The 20151-nt window shown below is 33.3% G+C and overlaps 1 protein-coding gene across 1 annotated transcript; it reads left to right on the forward strand.

Moving 5' to 3' along the window:
- Positions 1-14796: 14796 nt before the first annotated feature.
- LOC121235737 (NAC domain-containing protein 12-like) lies at positions 14797-16920 on the forward strand. Its single transcript, XM_041132119.1, has 3 exons — positions 14797-15221; positions 15418-15686; positions 15905-16920. The coding sequence occupies exons 1-3, from the start codon at positions 15038-15040 to the stop codon at positions 16715-16717; spliced, it is 1266 nt and encodes a 421-aa protein (XP_040988053.1). The 5' UTR covers positions 14797-15037; the 3' UTR covers positions 16718-16920.
- The last annotated feature ends 3231 nt before the right edge of the window (positions 16921-20151 follow it).

The following is a 20151-nucleotide window of genomic DNA, read 5'->3' on the forward strand; positions in this document are numbered from 1 at the left end:
TCGAGAAAGAGATTTTTGTCGTCTGACTACATATGAAGGAAAGAGCAGTCGGCAATGTGAATTTGTGAACTGGGAAGTCATATCGGAAAAGACGGCGTGTACAGCCTTCACCCTCTTTTCTCCTAATAAACTAGTTTTCTAAATAATAATAATAGAATGAAGACAACGCAATTATATTTTAAAATAAGACTATTTTTACAAAATTATTTTATTTTTATAAATTATTTTCTAGAAATATCTCTTAATTATAATATAATTATATAAAATTAGGAAAAAGAATTGTATATCTATCATTTTTTTTTTATAAAGAATATGTGTGATCCAACTCCCTCGTCTCCTCTCCATGAGAAAAAAAAATAAAAAATAAAAAAAATTCTTGGCTTCATCTCTCTTAAAACTTGTATAATTGTTTTGGATATCTCATTTCTATTGCTAGGATGTTGTCCAATGTTAAATCTAATGCAATATAATTGAAAGATTTATAGAGGAGGAAATCCGTGTTCATATAATGATAATACTAATCTGTTTTAGATCTTACAGTCTGAAAACACGTAGCCATCTCCTGGGTTGGGCTCTCGACGACCACCAATTTTAATCTCTCAAACCACCTTGAGTTGGACCATCAATTAGCTGAACTTTTTTCCTTGGATCCAATCACAAACTAACTGCTCAATGATCCTTGTTTTCTTGGCAAATACTATTTACTAAAAGAGTAATGTTAGATGCAGTTTTAGGATGTACAAATCTCGTACACTTCTTTTGAAAAAAAGTGAAGTCTATTGTAAAAAATAATTATTTTTATATGAATCCTAGATTGATTATTTTTTTTATAAAAATAGAGTGTGCGAGACTTACATGCACTAAGATTGTAAATATAATTTCTCTTACTAAAAGCTGGACTGGGGCTGGGTTGAGCTATCATTTTACTTGATATTAGTAGTGTTCAGCATGAGCCTGGCTGGTTTAGAACCTGGGCCCTGTAATGTTGTTAGTAATGGCCTGCATGGTTGTTCCAAACTAGGAGTGGCTAACACAAAAGTACTTGACTATACGCATGGTTCTTCCAACCTGGCCCGAAATATGTTGGGCTAGACTTTCACATACGCATATACAATTACATTATATAATTTTCAAGTTCTAGTTTTAGTTTTTCACGTCATCCACTAATATGTTAATTAATCATAAATTCAAAATAGATTAAAAGTCATAAAATTTTAATGATTGTTATTAAAAAAATAATTTTTTCATATGGATATCAGATTTACCTGTTTGTTTTTTAAAAGAGAGTTCAGAAAACTTACACATTCTAAAACTGCAAATATCATTTCTCATACATATAATACCCATTTGGAAATCTTTCAATAGAGACTAATTAATGACAAAGTGACGTTCTTTCTCGATCATATGCATGTTGTTGATTAGGGCATTGGCACCATATTCTCTTAACCAAAGTCAAGCCATGTTAGATCGCTATCAAAATTTAACTTTAGTTAGTCTTAGAGTATAGGCAACCTCTTGTGTATTGAATTTGGATACTTTTGGTGTTCACTTCTCTAGAAGACCACTTACTTTATGGAACATTACGACTAGTTACAGTTAATTAGGTTTGATCGATAGAGCACAAAATGACATACATGATGATGATACATGTCATGCAATTATTCATTTGGCGCTAGTTTATAACTATTTCCATTACTTTCTGAATTAATATTCGACCACGCATGCATGCCTCCAACGAACAACCAACTTAATTATATGCCGATGATGTCCTCCAAAAAACAAAAAGTGAAACAAGGCAAAAGAAAAGATGAATGAAAATATTGTCTGAACACACACACACACATAACCAGTGTGACACTTATAACCTGCACCAAACCCTATTATTATTCAACATCGGCTGACATTTCAAATCACCATTTTATTAATTTTATGCCCTTTATCATTTATATTGTGGTGGTGGCCACATATGGGGAATGTAACATGAGTGATTACGGTCAAGCTTTCTAGAATTTTTGTTTTTTTATTTTTTGTTTTTTTAATTGATGCATATATGGTCTCGTTATATATAACATGATCGATATATATATATATCATGATCGATATATATATATATTTATATATATATATATATATGTTTGCGCTTCATGCATGCATATGATCTGTTTAATATTATGTTAAAAATTATTAATTATTTTGAAGTTTAAGTTATTTTGAAAAATTCATGATAAATTTAGTAATTTAACGATTATTATTATTCTAACATGAGATTAAATTATTATTAATTTCATCAAAATTAATTTGAAGAAAAAGATATGAATTAAGCAGCCCATGAGGCTAATTGAAAGGATTCTATGATTTATCCGCATTTTAATAAATTGTTTATTATTGATCATGATGTTGTTGATGAATAATCAATTAATGCACGAGAAAATTATTTGCCATCTTCAACATGTGCGAGCTAAAAGCAGTACCTAAAATTTACTGTCGAGAAAATAACTTTGATTTTCATGGCTCATCAGTATATAGTATGGTGGACGTCCGAATCTTTCTTCAGGAAAGCAGATCAGAAAATGTTAGGGAAAAGGTGGATATATAGGGCCATATATTAATTTATGGTCGCTAGCTGCAATTAAAGGCAATAACTTTATAAATTAGTCGTAAACTCTGGAGAAAATTAAATTTAGGTGGCATTGAAAAAGATAAATATTCCAAATGAACGGTACTAGACAAGTCGCTAGATCAGAGATTCAGAGATATTTGGTATATATCTTTTTGACCTATGTAAAAAAGATGATCGATCTGCATGACATTCAATTAATTTGTAGATATAATTTTTTTTTAAATATAGTAATAATGCATGCGACTATTGCAATCGAGCACCGCGGGGGTGGTGGGGGGGTTTCGTTGCAAGGAAGTCCTCCAAAAAATACAGAGAGAAATATATATATATATATATATATATATATATATATATCATAATCATGCCTAATTATAAATTTCATGCATGCATATGGTCATTTACGTTAATTTGTCCTAATGAGTTGGTTTGGCACTGTCAAGGAGACATCATTTTCTTATATTCCGCACCAACCATTGAAGTTAGCATTTATAGTGACACAAGGAAACGGAATCTCATGATATTGGCCAATTAAAAAAAAAAGTAATTTGAATTCGATGGCTAATCGACTCTCCTGGCAGGCTAAACCTCAGTCCACATGACGAGGCCCTTACCCTGTCTTTAGAATTGAAAATAATGTACCCACCAAGTTTGGTTGATCTAAAATGGCTTGAACGGATTCAAATCTTCCGTAGTTTTGCTATAACTTTTTTTGTTTTTTTTTACAACAAACAGAACTTCATTAAATCAACAAAAGGATTACAGGCACAAATCAAACCACAAGGTTTGAAATAAAAAGTCCAGAATACAGTCCCCCCCCACATAGTTTTGCTATAACTTAAAATAGAAGAGAGACAGATATATAAATTAGTACTGGCCGGGATCTCAAATAATTTTTATCATGATCAAACTAGTACTTATTATAAATTTTTAAGGTCCATGTGATCTATTCCACTGATCTGAGCCTTGGAGTTCGGGATTCAAATCGTTCTAAGAAGTATGCATGTTTAATATGATTAGTTTGTGTTTACCCACCAGGTAATTTGGCTGAAAGAGCCACCGATTTAGTTCTTCCCCAGGCGATATATATTCAGTTTTTGGTGTAAATACCTAGCTAGCTAGCCTCTGATCTGTTGAATATTGTCGTGACTGATCTGGATCATCTTGATCGACCATGTGTGTGCAATTGTATATTTCCCAATTAGCAAACTACGTGTCACTCTCAATGATCACGTACGACACAAAGATTAGCATGCATATGTCACTAGTATGCAGAATACCTAGCTAGTTAGCTAGATCGAGTAACATAGCAACAAACATGCTGACCCCATGACAACTGTTCTTCTTTCTTAACAATATTATTTTCTTAATTATAGGTTGGGGAAGAAAAGATAACTTCAACTTTTTCTTGATACGAAATGATCCCTTTTAGTTGATTTAGCTTGTCCGAACTGATATTCGATCAAGAGTAGTACTACTGAAGTGATGCCGCCCAAATGCTTTTTGTTAAAAAATGTGAGCCAATAATATTTCTAACTTCTTGATTAATTAATTAATTCTCCTCATCATCTAATTGATCCTGAATTACAAATTAAATGACTTGTAAATTTATGGATAGATACCTTGAATGCATACCCTAGCTAGCTAGGCACAATTGCATATATATATATATATATATAATTTCCTAATTTGCAAACAACGTACGTGTCTTTCTCAAAGATCATCACGTATGACATGCAGTACTACAAATTAATATAAACAATATTAGATAGACGCCCCTACCAATACTACTAAGAATTCCCAGACAATCACATAGCAACCAACATGTTGACCACAAGCATTGTTTTTTATTTTTATTTTTTATTTTTTACACGATTTTAATTAATTTCTTAGGTTGGAGGGGAAAATTTTCTAACTTTTCTGGCCGAATACATAGGAAATCTCCTTAATTAGTAGGACTGAATTGATATTCGATCAAGATTGAAGTGATGCCCATATGCTTTTTATTATCTTTCTTGTGCACAATAGGCCGGCCAGCCAGGGCACAAGAAATAATTAGGGTACATGTACAATCAAAATTTCCATGCATGTATGTTTTAGGTTGTGTTTAGATGTTGAACTGAGTTGATTTGAGTTGAGTTTAGATGATAAAATATTGTTAGAATATTATTTTTTAATATTATTATTATTTTAAAATTTGAAAAAGTTGAATTGTTTATTATATTTTGTGTTGGAATTTAAAAAAATTGTAATGATAAATTGAGATGAATTGAGATGATTTTAGTTACCAAACGAAGCCTTAATTAGCAGGTTGTAGTAGTACTGCATGCATGATGAGCAGCCCCAGCAGCTAGCTAGCGACGTGAATTATATCCCCCACGAACTAATCAATTTGAAGAGCAACTTGGAGGCAAAGGCCCATGTTTTGAGATCGATCATCAAGACCTGTTTCTTGAACCAACGTCATTGGTGACAAATTATTCTCCTTTTATCAATATCTTCTCATGTATATTATAAGCGTCGACCCTACTGATTTCAAATCTTGATCCGAAATAATTCACGAACGAAATGATCGATCGTTATATACTTTACGGCAAAGCTGCTTTATTGAGATTCTCATACTGACATTAACTGACCACTGTTTGGATTGTATATAGCTGGCCGGGAAACTAATTCATTAGAATAAGTTGTTGCTAAATCACGTTTTAATCACGTTTTAATTCGTAATATGGGGCCTAATTAAAAGCCTTGCACAATGGATAAATTAAGGAGACCCTACCCTAGCCTATACGACAAACGTACGTATTCATTACTCATATGGGTTCTCAGACCAACGAGACAGGCTTTCGGGACTCGAAAATGTAGCTTTTTCGGTGAAGAAAATGTAAATTGGAGCTATATTTTTGTTGGGTTGGGTGAAGGGTTGTACAAAATTCGATCAGGACAGGAAAAATTGATCGGAATTGACCGAATATTGGAGTCGGTCTCGGTCCTAAAAATTGTTGACTAAAGAAGTTTGGTTCAATCTCGACGTCTATAAATTTTAGACCGGACTAAACTATATATATATTTAAAATATTTTTAATAATTATATAAGTCAATTATATATTATTGGATGGTAATATATTCTTTTTATATAGTAATTATATAAGTTAATAATATAATTTTTATTTAATTTATTATTATTAACCATATAAAATATTAAATAATAGATGCAATAAATTAATAATATATTATAAATCATGTGATAATTTATGTTATTATATATAAATAGAAAATGGTAAAGAAGAAATATTAGTTCCATAAAGCATTTTCTCTAAATTTTAATTATTCATTACTAATTTTTATTTTCTTCATGTATTATACTATTTCTCTCCCTTTCTCCCTCATTTTCTCTTCTTCTTGGCTCGAGTGGTATGTCTCCGGCTTGCAGGTACTACCGTAGTTATAAGAGAAGTCATTGCATGCAGCTTTTAATGTCGATCGATCTGCACTATCAGTAGGTGTGTCAAATCGTGTTAACGGGTCGTGTTCGTATCGTGTCAAGATATGTATATTATACTATATAGGTTTACCCTAACCCATCCCGTTAAGCTTATCGTGTCAAGATCTCAAACCCTAATACGACTCATTAACATAACCGGTCGTGTCGTGTCAACCCATTTTGACCCATTTATGTAAATAGATTGAACAGATCTAAAATTAACCCCTTTATCTAGTTAAGTTTAGCATAATTTTATATAAATAGTAAAGTCACTATATCTATAAAAAATATAAAATTAACTACAAGTTCAAAATTACAATCCAAATAATAAAAATATCGAAATTAAAATCCTAAAAATTTTATTTTTTAGGTATAAGGGTATAATTGTAACTTTAACTTTATTAACGGATCATAACGGGTTGACCCGTTATCAACCCGTTAAGCTATCGTGTCTTAACGGGTCAATTCGTTTTGATCCGAACCCATTAAGGCTAAATCCTAACCCACTTTTATCGTGTCGTATTCGTGTTGGGTTAACGAATCGTGTCACATATTACCATTTCTAACTACCAGATGCCACTTGATGGCCGCGTACGTATGAATATGCCTCAAAATCTTTTTCATTACTTTGCAACAAGCTGTGCTCCTTGAAACCGATATTTTCACATGGATTTCCTGTAAAATGATCTCGTGCTTATTATACGCACGATATTCATCCAATCTCCCCCTAGCTGTCACATTAGATCTTCGATCTAATCTATTAAAAGTTGTGGAATAAATAACTGCAATCTTCGATCTAATCTATTAAAAGTATTAAAAGATGTCTAAGAAAGAAAAAAAAATAAAGAGAGACAACTAAACGTCAAAATCAAGAAAATTTAGGCGCCCTTTTTTAAACATACATGATTTATACCCATTTTTCTGACAAATTCCTATCATGAACCCAAGCCACAGGCTAGATTTCGTAATTAAGCCAAATATATGATGTAATTCTTAAAATCGATATTATTAAGATAAATATAAATAATTAAATCTATTTATTCATATTAGCTTAAACTTTTAAAATAAGTGATAATTTTATATAATAGTATCAGAGCAGAGGTATTCTTGAATTCAAATCCTAATTCTTATATTCAACCCATTTAATAAATATTAGATATATAAATGAAATAACATGATTGATTGTTTATGTTTGGTTCTTCTTTATCTTTTAGTAATAATATCATGCATATATAATACCGATAATTTCAACAAAAGGAAATCTTGGTGAAACAGTACTATAACACGTGCGTACGTAATTATATATGTACACACACATGATCTCATATGCATTCATACCAATCATTAGGTAATTGTCCAATTAGCTTACTTTTGCTGGGTATATTTGTTAATTGCTGAAAGCATCTTGATCCTTCGTATGTATGGCGTGATTTCTACCCTTTTTTTTTTTGAAAAAAAGAAAAGAAAACTTGTTGCAATTAATCTCATATAATTATTTTTCCATACACGATGATTGAACACTTGAATATGTTGACTACTGCCTGTCGTCACCATGACATATATGCACTCATGAAGAGGTAGTACTGATCGAACTTCTATCAGAGACGACGGCCGCCTACATGCACGCACGCACGCTTAATTGCGGATATTAATACTAATTTGGTAGTCTTGATCGATCGATCACTTGCTACTTGCTACGCATGCACTTCTATCTTTCTACGAGGACATGAATTTGTGAAGAAAAACATAGAGCTTGGACACAAGTTTTCAACTCTGATGGGACAACATGAGCAATTAATTAATTACTTAGTTCGTGTAGATAAGGTGATTTCTGCTATATTAATTAATCTGTACGACATGGTGAATTCGGGTGCTTTTGATTGGAATTGAAAGTAAACATCTCACCTATCCTGTAAAAAAAAAAAAAAACAGTAGTACTGATCTCCACAACATTTATAGGGTTGTGGGATAAAATAGGTGCCGTATGTATATTTGCAATGCAGATTCCAGAAGAAGTGCTCGATCGAGTTTCCGTAGATCAGTAGACTACTGAGATACCACAAAAATCACGTGGACGTTCGTTCGAATACGGAATATGATTGTAGTATAAATAAAAGAAACCTACTTATTATCAAAGAAGAAATAAAATCAGAAAGTAACTTAACAAAAGAAGAGAAAGGAAAGGAACAACGAAATTTGTCGTTTCCTCAGAGCCAAAAGTCTTGGTCATTGGTCCTTCATTGATTGATTTTATATGTACCGATCAATGGGGTCCGATATTATTATGGAAAAAATTACTTTATCTATCAATTTTTACCGTTCTATTCGATCGAGAATTTTTATTTTTTTTATTTTTATTTAATAATTAAAAAAATTATATTAGAGTATTTTTTATTTTTTAAAAATATTTAAATATATTAAAAAAATATAAATAAAAAAAAAGATACAAAAACAACCACCAGCCAAAGTGAGAGTAGCCCGACTCTATTATTATTATTCCTGTTTTCCCTTCATCGCCTAGCTAATGTCTTTACCCATTTCATCTTTCCATGGCCAATTCTTCAAACTGATTATTTTATAGCCAGAAGGAAATTAGGGAGAATGAATGAGAAAATAAAGGAAAAATATTTAAATTATTTTCTTAACTAATTATATATATGTAGAAATAATCCAATATTAGATTATATATTCTATTAGTCATCTCTTGCCGCCCCTTCCAACACTTTTTTGCGAAGTAAAAAAAAAAAAAAAAATGGTTATCTGACATGTCAACACTATTTATCGTGAAACTCTTCTTAATTAGTTATAAAAAATGGTCAAAACTACTATTTTTGGTTGATACGATATGTTTTTATATCCTTCATGCATTCACATGCATTACTAGTATATCTTTTGGCATATCAAAATATGGCGGTCTTGCAAATAAATTTTTTTTGTTTGACTATTACCGATCTCTTTGATTGAGATGTCCCATTCAAATGTAAAAATAAGCATTAAGTGAATCAAATAATCATATAATAAAATGATAGTTTGAAAAAATAAACATATTCGATCAGTACTTCTTAGAGTTGATTGAAATATATGTTCCAATGTCGTCCATGTAACCATTGAATCAACTCTACCAAAAGAGATTCCAGTTAAATCGATGGACGAATATTAGTGCCGTATCGTTAAATGGTTTCAACCACTAATTAGGAAAAAGTCTATATCCTTATTTTCTAGGCTAAACTAAGATTTTTTTAGTAATGTTAGATACATTAATCATTATGTGTTATGTAAACATCACGCATTCTTTTTGAAAAAGAGTGGAGTATACTATTAAAAAAATAATTTTTTCATATATATCCTATATTTACTCATTTTTTTTTCAAATTGAGTGTATCCTGTACAATATTCTATAACTACAAATACCATTTCTCAATGATTTTATCCTACAAAAAGATTCTGGCCGACTGCTTTATCTGTAGTGGCCGATCGAGAGGAAATTTTTGTCTCCAACGAACACAACTCATCATGTACTTATGTGCTTGATTTGTTATAAGTGGGAAATGATCCATTACGTGCTTACGAAACGTCATGACCCATATATATATATATATATATATATATATATATATATAATATTTGGACTCAGTATGATCTCGGCCTGGATTTAAATAGTTTTATCTAATAATATAATAATATATATAATGTTATATATAAATTTAAGATGTATAAATTTCACGCAAGGTTCTTTTAAAAAAATGGGAACTATCATAAAAAAAAGAGTCAGATTTTTTTTTTTTAACTTTTTTTTTCAAATAGTCAAGATCGATGAAATTGTACAAATTTTGTTTTCCAAAATGAGTAATAAAACTATGTAAACTATCAGATGATCAAAGATGTCGTGCAGAAGAAATATGCATGTGTTCAAAATTAGCATAAGATCAAAAACGATAATTTATAACGACTAAGTGTATGTTTGGAATTGTCGTAGGAAATATAACTTATAACTTAAATAATAAGTTCTATAGTTCAAAAGTTGTTTACTCTTTGATAAACATCTATCTAAAGCACTTTTAAAGTTAGTTATATTAATTTTTTAAAAATATATAGTTATCTGCAGGAGTTTTTCTATAAAAACTTCAATTTGGTGCTTTTTAAAAAAGTAGACTTTCAACTTTTTTAAGTAATTAAAACATTTTTTATAAATTTACCAAACATATCATTTTTTCTTTAAAAGAGCTTTTAAATAGTTAAAAGCATTTTTTAAGCTTTCAAACTAAATCCCAAACAGACTCTAAATTATAGAAAAATATTTATTTATTTTTTTAATTCTTTAGGATTAAATTAATAATAATAAAAAAAAGGATTTGTACGTCTACATCTTGCTACGTACATTATATATAGATCACAGACGTGTTGCGCCAACAAGAGGCTTTTTAACAACAGCATGACATCGTAATTAATATTTAAGATTGCTTCTCATGCATGCAAACTTAAACCTCGATCGATGGATGGATCGTCTGCATTCTAATTATAAGAAGCTGGAGGTATTGCTAGTCTGATGTGTCACTGCTGATCACATCCATCACACACACACACACACACATATATATTAATATGATCTCCCGATTATGAATTAATCAAATTTACCGTCACAATACACGTCATTTCTCATGAAAACTTTTAATTATTATTATTTGGGACTAATTCAACGGAAGTTATTGGGCGATGAATATATATATATATATATATATATATATATATATATATATATATAAATTTCAACCACAACCAACTACAACAAGAAATAAGTAATTTAGATGATAAGGAGATGAGATGTCGAGTGCAGGTTAGTAAGAAGTGGTTGTTCCATCAATTGTCGCCAAAAGTCATGATTAGTATTAGAATTTGGAGGAATAAGAGAGGTATAGGATCGATCATGATTTGGGTTAAGACACATGACCTCATAACGGAATATATATACATGATCATGTGTAGTACTTAGTGCTTATGTGGTACCGTTACTTTGAATATGAATGTGAGAGAGAGAGAGAGAGAGAGAGAGAGAGAGAGAGAGAGAGAAGATATATTATAATTGGCCGGATGTGATGAGGTGGCTAAAAGTATATGATGTTGGAGATCAAACTTAATTTGATCATGTAGAAGTGTGGTATACAAGATAATAACCCAGCTGCTAGCTGTAATTATAAAGTGGTAATATCAGTGCATGAGTGTTGGCCACATGGAGAATGCTATATATCCTAGTTGTACTGATTAAGGTAGTTAAACGTGGATTGACTAACATAGACAAAGTGATACACCTCACATGCATGCTGCTGGCTAGTGCACCTTTTCTTTCCAGCTTATTTTTATACAATGACGTAGTACTACGTCCGATTAATGTGCCCCAGTCACTATATAATGAATATATATTAATTGAAAAATAATAGTTGTAGCTGTGAGTGTGTAAATTTCGCACAATAACTTTGAAAAAAATGAATAAATAAGGGACACATAAAAAAATTAATTATTTATTAGTGGACCTTACTTTTTTTTTCAAAGCAACTGCACAGCGCTTGCGCATTCCACGACTGTATGTAACATTACTCTATTTTAATTAAATGGATTGAAGGCGTTTGTGTGAAATTGAAATTCGAGTCAAAATAGATTAAATTTGATATTTTTTTATGGATCGATTTGTGGCATCACATAATTAATTTGTTGATCATCGATCGTGAAATACTTTTATAAGTTATTTTACAAAAATACTCAAAATTTAAATGCGCGTGGTTGTGAAAAATGGCCAAAATGATCTAATATTTAAGATTCAAGGAGGAATTGATCGATTAATTAGTTGCTGACATGTGTTTGCATGCAAGTGACTAATTATAGGTCTGCATGTTAGCTTTCCCTTAAATCTTAATTGTATGTACGTAGAAATAACCCAAGTTGTACTATATTTATGTGTGTATATATATATATATATATATATATATATAGTTATAGGCAATTAGATCATTAATTGAACAAATTGTCACTCATTTGATCTTGACATAACGATCGAGTTATTGTCTGTCGTATTCCCGCAACTACTAGCAATATTACTAGTGGCTATATATGCTTTCCTTGTTATTGGCCGATTCTCGATCGGCCGGGTACGTACTTGATGATCAGAGACTGAGTCGTCTAGGATTTATCTATGCGATGGCATGCATGATACATCCCACTTATCTGGTCAGTCTTGTGGAAGTGATCATTTAGTACTTTTTTAATTTACTTGGTACAAAAAATTTAAAAACTAATTACAATTTACAACGTCCTTGTACTACTTATGATGTCATCAGTGAAATTGATTGCATCACCGACGTTATGCATGCATGCTTGTATAAGCTGCAAGCAGCTCTAAAGTAATTAAGATTTATTTCCCTGCATTTTGACTATAGTACATGATTTCGAGTGATATAAGAGCTAGACTTCTCATATGAGGTCTTAAAACATGCATGGCACCATTTTCATCATGCATGTTCTTCCCTTTCTGATGATTTATATATATATATATATATATATATATATATATGTTTGTGTGTTCATTTCTATGTGTGTTTGCATTTACGTAGATTATATATTAACTCTAAGAATGTAGCTATCATGCATGAATGAAATTGATACGCGTGCGTGCATTAATGTTTTAGAGACTAGATCAAAATAATCTTCTGGCCGGTCCTATATATATAATAATATATAATCAGTCTAGTACTGCAACAATATTCATGGATGAACATGATTGAATCATGTATACAAGCTGGGAGTCTTAAAAAAAAAGGTTTTGATAGTGAATATAAAAATTCCTTTTTGATATTGGTGATAAGAGTCGGGCTACTCTACCAGCCAAAGTAGCCCGTTCAATCTGACCGCTTGGTCAAATTCAACATTTTATTTTTTTTCAGTTTTTTAATTCATGTTTTTATCATTTTAAAATATTTTTAAAAAATATAAAAAAAAATATCAATACACAAATAGTCACTTTCTTAATTATTAAGTAAAAAAAAAATTAAAATACATGAGGTGTCAAAATGAGGGAGCAAAATATGTGGGCAAAGTATCATTTTTCTTGGTGATAATAATTCAACTACAAAATATTAATTTGTGTCTAATAGAATTGCGTTGCATTTATTTTCAACGACGTACCTTTTTTATTTTATTTTAATTAGTATATATAGCTAGGTAGTTATATTAATAAAAAAAATTAACTATATATAATATATAATGCGCAAATTAATCAATTAAGCAAAAGGTATTGATCCGAAAAAGATTAAATTAACCTCAAAAGGTTTTACTCAATGCTTGGAATATATATGGTGGGGTTACGACCTTTTTCCTAGTCAACTAGTTTCTAATTAATTACCCTAAGTTTTGCACTAAGATTCTTCTTACTCATCCTTTCAACATTTATAAGGAAGATGCAAGCGCTATACAATAACTCCGCACTAACTCATGATCATCTAGGCCATCTTCGTCCATTTACATGATCTGCTAGCTACATTAGACATGAAACGCCTTTACTGGAATGAATGTTCATGTAGGGTCTATATATATATGTACTTGCTGCCAGTTGTGCCCAAACTTTACTTCTCATTAATATGGTTGAAGGATTTTAAGATGGATAGAGACGAAAGGGCGCTAGCTAAGCTAGGGGAAATAATGGTTCAACCAGCTGGCCTGTGGCCGACAAGTCTTAAGGGTACAGAATAATGAGACTTTTCTGAATGTACACATGACTGTGAAAACGCTTTGTTAATTTTATCAAATGAAAGATTCAAAGCAGTTGCGTGCCATATCGTGTATAATCATGGAAAGAAAATATCCAGAATATGCAAGAAAGGAAAAGGCAACGATTGCCATTGCACTTCACCCATTGAAGCGGGCGAGTGGAGGTACAGGTACTCCATGGAAGAGTCTAGCTAGCAGCTCTTAAGAATTTGACACGTGCGTTCCATTCTTGGTGTGAATTATACAAGCATTTAATTTCCCGATATATATAGCATTATTTAACAACTAATTATTTTTACTGTCTGTTTGTTCCTGATCGAGCTAGGCTCGATCATCCAGCCAAATTTAGATCAAGAGATTCACCCTCTCATGTATTTTTTCACCAACATCATGATAATTTAATGCCCTGCAGTTGGTGCGGTGCATGCATAGCATAAACAAGTGATAGCAGGAGATACAAACTCAGTCTCCACAAACCCCATCATGTTTTTCTTTCCCAACGGGACCACGAAAGCTCAGTGCCTCCGACCTCATCATCTCTCTCTCTTGCCCTCTTGTCCTAGAGTTGGTTGCACAAATAAAACGAGTGATCTTGAGAGAGAGAGAGAGATTCTTTTCGAAAAAGTGGTGGTTTTGGAGGTGCTTTTCATTCAGATATTAAGGTCGAAGGTCATAGTTAAGATGGAGGCGTGCCCTCCGATCTCACTATATATTGTTGCCTCTCTAACGTATTTTGGGTGACCCCGGCCAATGTTTACTACCTATATTCTGGGACCACCGGCCCTACCTTTCTTTCTCTATAGTCTCTTGGTTTAGGTGGTTGGTTCTTCTCGTGGGCCCTGGCCCCACACCAAAGTACACTAATGGCCATAATACCAAAGCTTTTCATGCATTTTTGGACCCTTTCCGTGCCCTACAACCATTATAAATTATCATGACTGCATTACCCTTTACGCACACCCCTACACCTTGTTATTTGTCCTTTATTTCTCCTTGTTTTTGTTCTCTCTTCTCTCTTCCTCTATTCATGACTCTATACCGGTTTTGTTTCCTTGTTTCCTAGTTTAGTACTTCTGGAGAGGATTTTGAGTGGATTTAAGGCCAGCAAGCAGTCTCGCTAGGGAGAGAATTGAACGCCCAGCTCACTCGTTATATATATAGCCGTCCAAGAATTCCTGGTAATGGCAGAAGATATGAATCTGTCCATAAATGGCAAATCTCAGGTTCCTCCAGGCTTCCGTTTTCATCCAACGGAAGAGGAACTTCTTCACTACTACTTGAGGAAGAAAGTTGCTGATGAGAAGATTGACCTTGATGTGATCCGCGAGGTTGATCTTAATAAGCTCGAGCCATGGGATATTCAAGGTAGTGCCTTTGTCTACGGCCTTTTCCGCATTATACTAGCACCATATAATATATGACACAAATGTTCTTTTGTTCCTTTCCATTTTCTGAGATGAGAAAGATCAAATACTTTCCTTCTTTATAATCTTTTTAACTGGCCGGTTAGTGTACATGATACAGAATCAGGATTACAATTATATGTTTTGCTGTTTTGTAGAGAAATGCAAGATTGGATCAACTCCTCAGAATGACTGGTACTTCTTTAGCCACAAAGACAAAAAGTATCCAACTGGGACTCGAACAAATCGTGCAACAGCAGCTGGATTTTGGAAGGCCACAGGCCGAGATAAGATCATCTATAGCGGCTTTAGAAGAATTGGATTGAGGAAGACTCTAGTGTTCTACAAGGGACGAGCACCACATGGACAAAAATCAGACTGGATCATGCATGAATACAGGCTAGATGAAAGCGTCCATGACACTAGCGTAAGCCATTCTTTCTCCACATGTCTTTTATTAATGTATAATCAAACATTCACAACCAAGCTCTTGTATTTTTCTCCATCCTTAATGCGACAAAGAGTATGTAAATCGTGTCTTTTATATAAAGTTCGTTCTCGTGATCATTCACACATACATATATTTTATATAATAATATCCAAAATTAATTAATTTCTTATTCGTTATCAATTATGTGGATTCAGGTCTCTAATTCAGTAGGAGAGTCAATGACCGAAGACGGATGGGTAGTGTGCCGTGTCTTCAAGAAGAAGAATTTTCAGAAAGCAGCTGAGAGTCCTAAAACCCCCTCAATCTCTATGGATTCAAATGCTCAGATTCTTGGCTCCAGAAACGAAGGCGTCCTGGATCAAATACTTCTATACATGGGAAGGAATTGCAAGCCGGAAAACGAGTCATTCAGCAACATCAGCATCTCCGACGTCCACAGTAACAACATGATGTTCCTCACTACAGAAAAACAAACAAGCCAGCTTGTCGATGAAGGGCTCCATGACAGATTCCTTCATCTCCCACGATTAGAGAGCCCATCTCTTCCTTCTCTTCCAATTGGCAACTCACCCTTCGATCATGACCACAGTTTCAAAGCTTGTTATCAGCCATTCGATCACGACCAGATGCTCACAGAAACCCAACCTTGTTTCACCAACCAAACAGCTAATTGTACTGGCAACGACAAGACCCCAGTCGATCATGATCATGATGAATCGAAAACCAGGCTTAGTGATTGGGCCACCTTTGATCGTTTGGTGGCATCGCAGCTTAATGGTCAAGAGGAGACAGCCAAGCAATTATCCTGCTTTAATGACCCCAACATGACTTTCTGCACTGCTCCCGATGATAATGATGTACAATTCTCGGACATACGTTCGACTAGTACTACTAGGCAAAGTCAAATCTCGCACGTCTACAACAACGAGAACGATATCTGGAGCTTCACCAAATCATCATCCTCACCATCGTCATCCTCAGACCCTTTATCCCACTTGTCAGTATAACCTTAAGTCTTCGGTATATCAATACAAAAGATCGATCATAGTACGTACTGTATCTCTAATAATTAATGTCTAGGTATAAGTGCTCAAAGACAACACATCATGTATTGCACAAATAATTAGGTGAAATATAGACACATATGCTCGTGATAGGTGGGGGTCGATCGAGACATCATCTTTGGTTTAATAAGTATTTCTTTCGTCCACCAGTTCTAGTACTAGTACTACTACTATTGTTTTTTAAGCCAGCTATTTTGGGTGCGCTATGTTATTTACTTTCTACCTGTCATCATTTCCCTGAACAGAAGTCGTTAACCATATTGAAAAAGCTTGACAACTTAATCATGGCATTGTTCTGACTTCAACGTCGGATCGATTTGGGGTTCTGTTCTTGCACACATGCATTATTTAACAATATCTATAGATAGATATATAATATTATATTATATTATGGCCAACGGGCCATGACATTGGTAAGAGGTCATTCCAATCGATCAATTTGTTATCGTGGTATCGACAAAAGAGTGAGATATTTCTGATCTGGGTCTCGATCACCTATGGTTGCACCAATAAGGATGTAGGTGGAAATTAAAGTCGACCGCCCCGGCCACCTCTTGCAAAATAATTTTCACTAATATATATATATATATATATATGTATGTATGTATGTATACGTAGCACGAGAATCATAAGGAAGCATGTCGTATTTATCTTTTTTCTGTTCTGCTCGGGAAGGAGCGGGAGAGTCCAAGAAGATGCAGCTGTTTTTATTATTATTATTTTATTATTTTCGTTAATATCTTTTCTTTCCTTTTAAGATTTTTTTCCTCTTTACAAGTCAGACTGACGATGAGTACGTAGCTAGCTAGGTAGGAAGAAATTCATGAGGACATGACGATTGATTGATGGCTTTTGATTTCGTTTTTACGTTCAGGTTTATTAGAAAACGACATAATTAGAATATTATTGTTTTTTTCCATGATTCGGAGTACGTTGTGCTAATCACATTTACACAATACTTAGTCACCGCGTTTTGTTCTCGGCATGAATTTTCTCACGATCCATCAAAGATATTCTATATAATTCTTTTTATTGGTGATAATATTACACTGGTCTTTTTCGAATTGAAACAAAATTTATAAATTAATATCCATATATATCTCACAATTTTCTTTTAAAGGCCACCCAATTTTATTTTATTTTATTTTTGGAAGTAAGCCACCCAAAATATTAAGGCTTATTTTTATATGTACAAATTAAAACAAGTTTTTGAAAAAAGCATCATATTATTAAAGTATTAATTGTTACTCCAATGCTCCAATATAGCCATTTCTCTAATATTTTAGGGAATAGCCACTCCACAAGTTTATAACCTTATAAAAACATCACTAAACTAAGGATAGCTATTTTATGAGAATTTAGCACGCGACCTTCAAGATTGATGGAGAATTTCAGGGATCCCTCTAAGGAGTGTGGGCTCAATGAGATCTCTCCTTTCATGGGGACTTTTTCACATGGAACAATAGAAGAGAAGGGAGTTATTTTACTGCAGAAAAACTGGACAGAGCTTTGAGAAACCAAGCCTGGTTCAGTTTGTTTTTAGGCAGCTGTGTTACTTCACTAGCAGCTCAGAGCTCAGATCACTCTTCTATACTACTTACTGCAGGCTGTGGGGAGGATATAGTAAGGAAGCAAACAAGGCCATTCAAATATGAAGCATACTGGGGGTACTCAAGAAGAGTGTGGTGAAATGATTAGGAAATCTTGGGGCAACACACTGAACTAGTTGCCTAGGATACAAGAAACTACCAATGGCTTGAAAAAGTGTAGGGAGAACCTCTTGATATGGAGCAAAGTTACTTTCAAAAACCAGAGATGGCTTATTAACACAAAGTTAGCTTAGATTAAATAGTTGCAAGAGATTAATAAAGGGGATTGTAATGAGGGCATCCATCAACCAAAGAAGGAGGTGGACAGTTTGCTTGAAGAGGAAGATGTGAATTGGAAGCAAAGAGGCAAGCAACAATGACTTAAGGATGGCGATATAAATACTAGATTTTACCATGTGTGTGCCAATTAGAGGAGAAAAACTAACTCAATCAAGAAAATTTCATATAAGGATGGGAAGGCTGCTAATACACCACATGATCAGGTTAGTTTCATGTTTCAAAAGTTTTTTCTGCTTCTCTTTACATCCTCTAAACCTAATAAGATTGAGGATTACATCCAGAATTTAAAGGCTATAGTAATGATGAGATGAATTCCTCACTGACCCAAAACATCTCTGCCTTTAAGTGGAAAGTGCTACTTTTCAAATGAATGCTCTAGGATTTCCAGGTCCTAATGGTTTTCCTGCTGCATTCTACCAAAACCACTGGAATGTGGTAGGACTTTATGTTTGTGTTGCTGTCCAATAAGCCTTTAAGTCTGGTTCTTGGCCAAAGGAATTTAATGTCACTCACATTGCATTATTTCCTAAGGTCAAAAGTCATACTAAAGTCACATAATTCAGACCTATAAGTCTTTGCAATGTCATTTATAAGATTCTTGCTAAGGTGCTGGCCAATAGATTGAAGACTTTCCTTCCCACGATTATATACTTTACACAAAGTGTATTTGTACCTGGTAGATTAATCATTGATAACATTATTGTGGTTTTTGAGGCAATGCACACTATGCACAGTCATTTGAAAGGTAAATAAGGATACATGATTTTGAAGTTGGACATGAGCAAGGCCTATGAAAAAATTGAATGAGACATTTTGCAAGTTGTCATGGTGAAAATGGGGTTTGCACATAGTTGGATCGAGGTTATCATGAGGTGTGTGTCTTCAGTTTCATACTCTATTATTATCAATGACATCCCTCAAAATTCTTTTACTCCCCCTCGAGGTATCAGATAAGGTGATCCCTCTCTCCCTACCTCTTTATATTGTGTGCTGAATCACTAAGCAATCTCATCCAAAATGATAAAGTTTCAGATGCCATCACAGGGTTGCCATTAGCTAGAAATCAATTGCACATCAGCCACATTTTCTTTGCAGATGACAGCCTACTATTTTGTAAGGCCAACCCTTTGGAATGGAGCAGATTATTGCACTTGCTGGAAATATATGAGCAAGTACTTGGTTAGAGGCTTAATAAAGACAACACCTCAATTTTCTTCAGTAGGAACACTAGGGAAGAAGTAAAGGATCTTATCATACAAGTTGCTAGGGTCAAATCCACATAACCTTATGAAAAGTATTTAGGCTTGCCAGTTTTGGTTGGTAGGTCTAGATCAAAAGGATTCAAGAATATACTCGATAGGGTGCGAGGCAGAATTAGCAATTGGAAAATGAAATACCTATCCCAAGCTAGAAAAGAGATTCTCATCAACGCTGTTATCCAAGCAATCCCAACATATATCATGGGAGTATTCAAGATTCCCAAAAATA

The sequence above is a fragment of the Juglans microcarpa x Juglans regia genome, chromosome 6D, assembly GCF_004785595.1.
Source record: "Juglans microcarpa x Juglans regia isolate MS1-56 chromosome 6D, Jm3101_v1.0, whole genome shotgun sequence".
In the NCBI taxonomy this organism is placed as follows: Eukaryota; Viridiplantae; Streptophyta; class Magnoliopsida; order Fagales; family Juglandaceae; genus Juglans; species Juglans microcarpa x Juglans regia.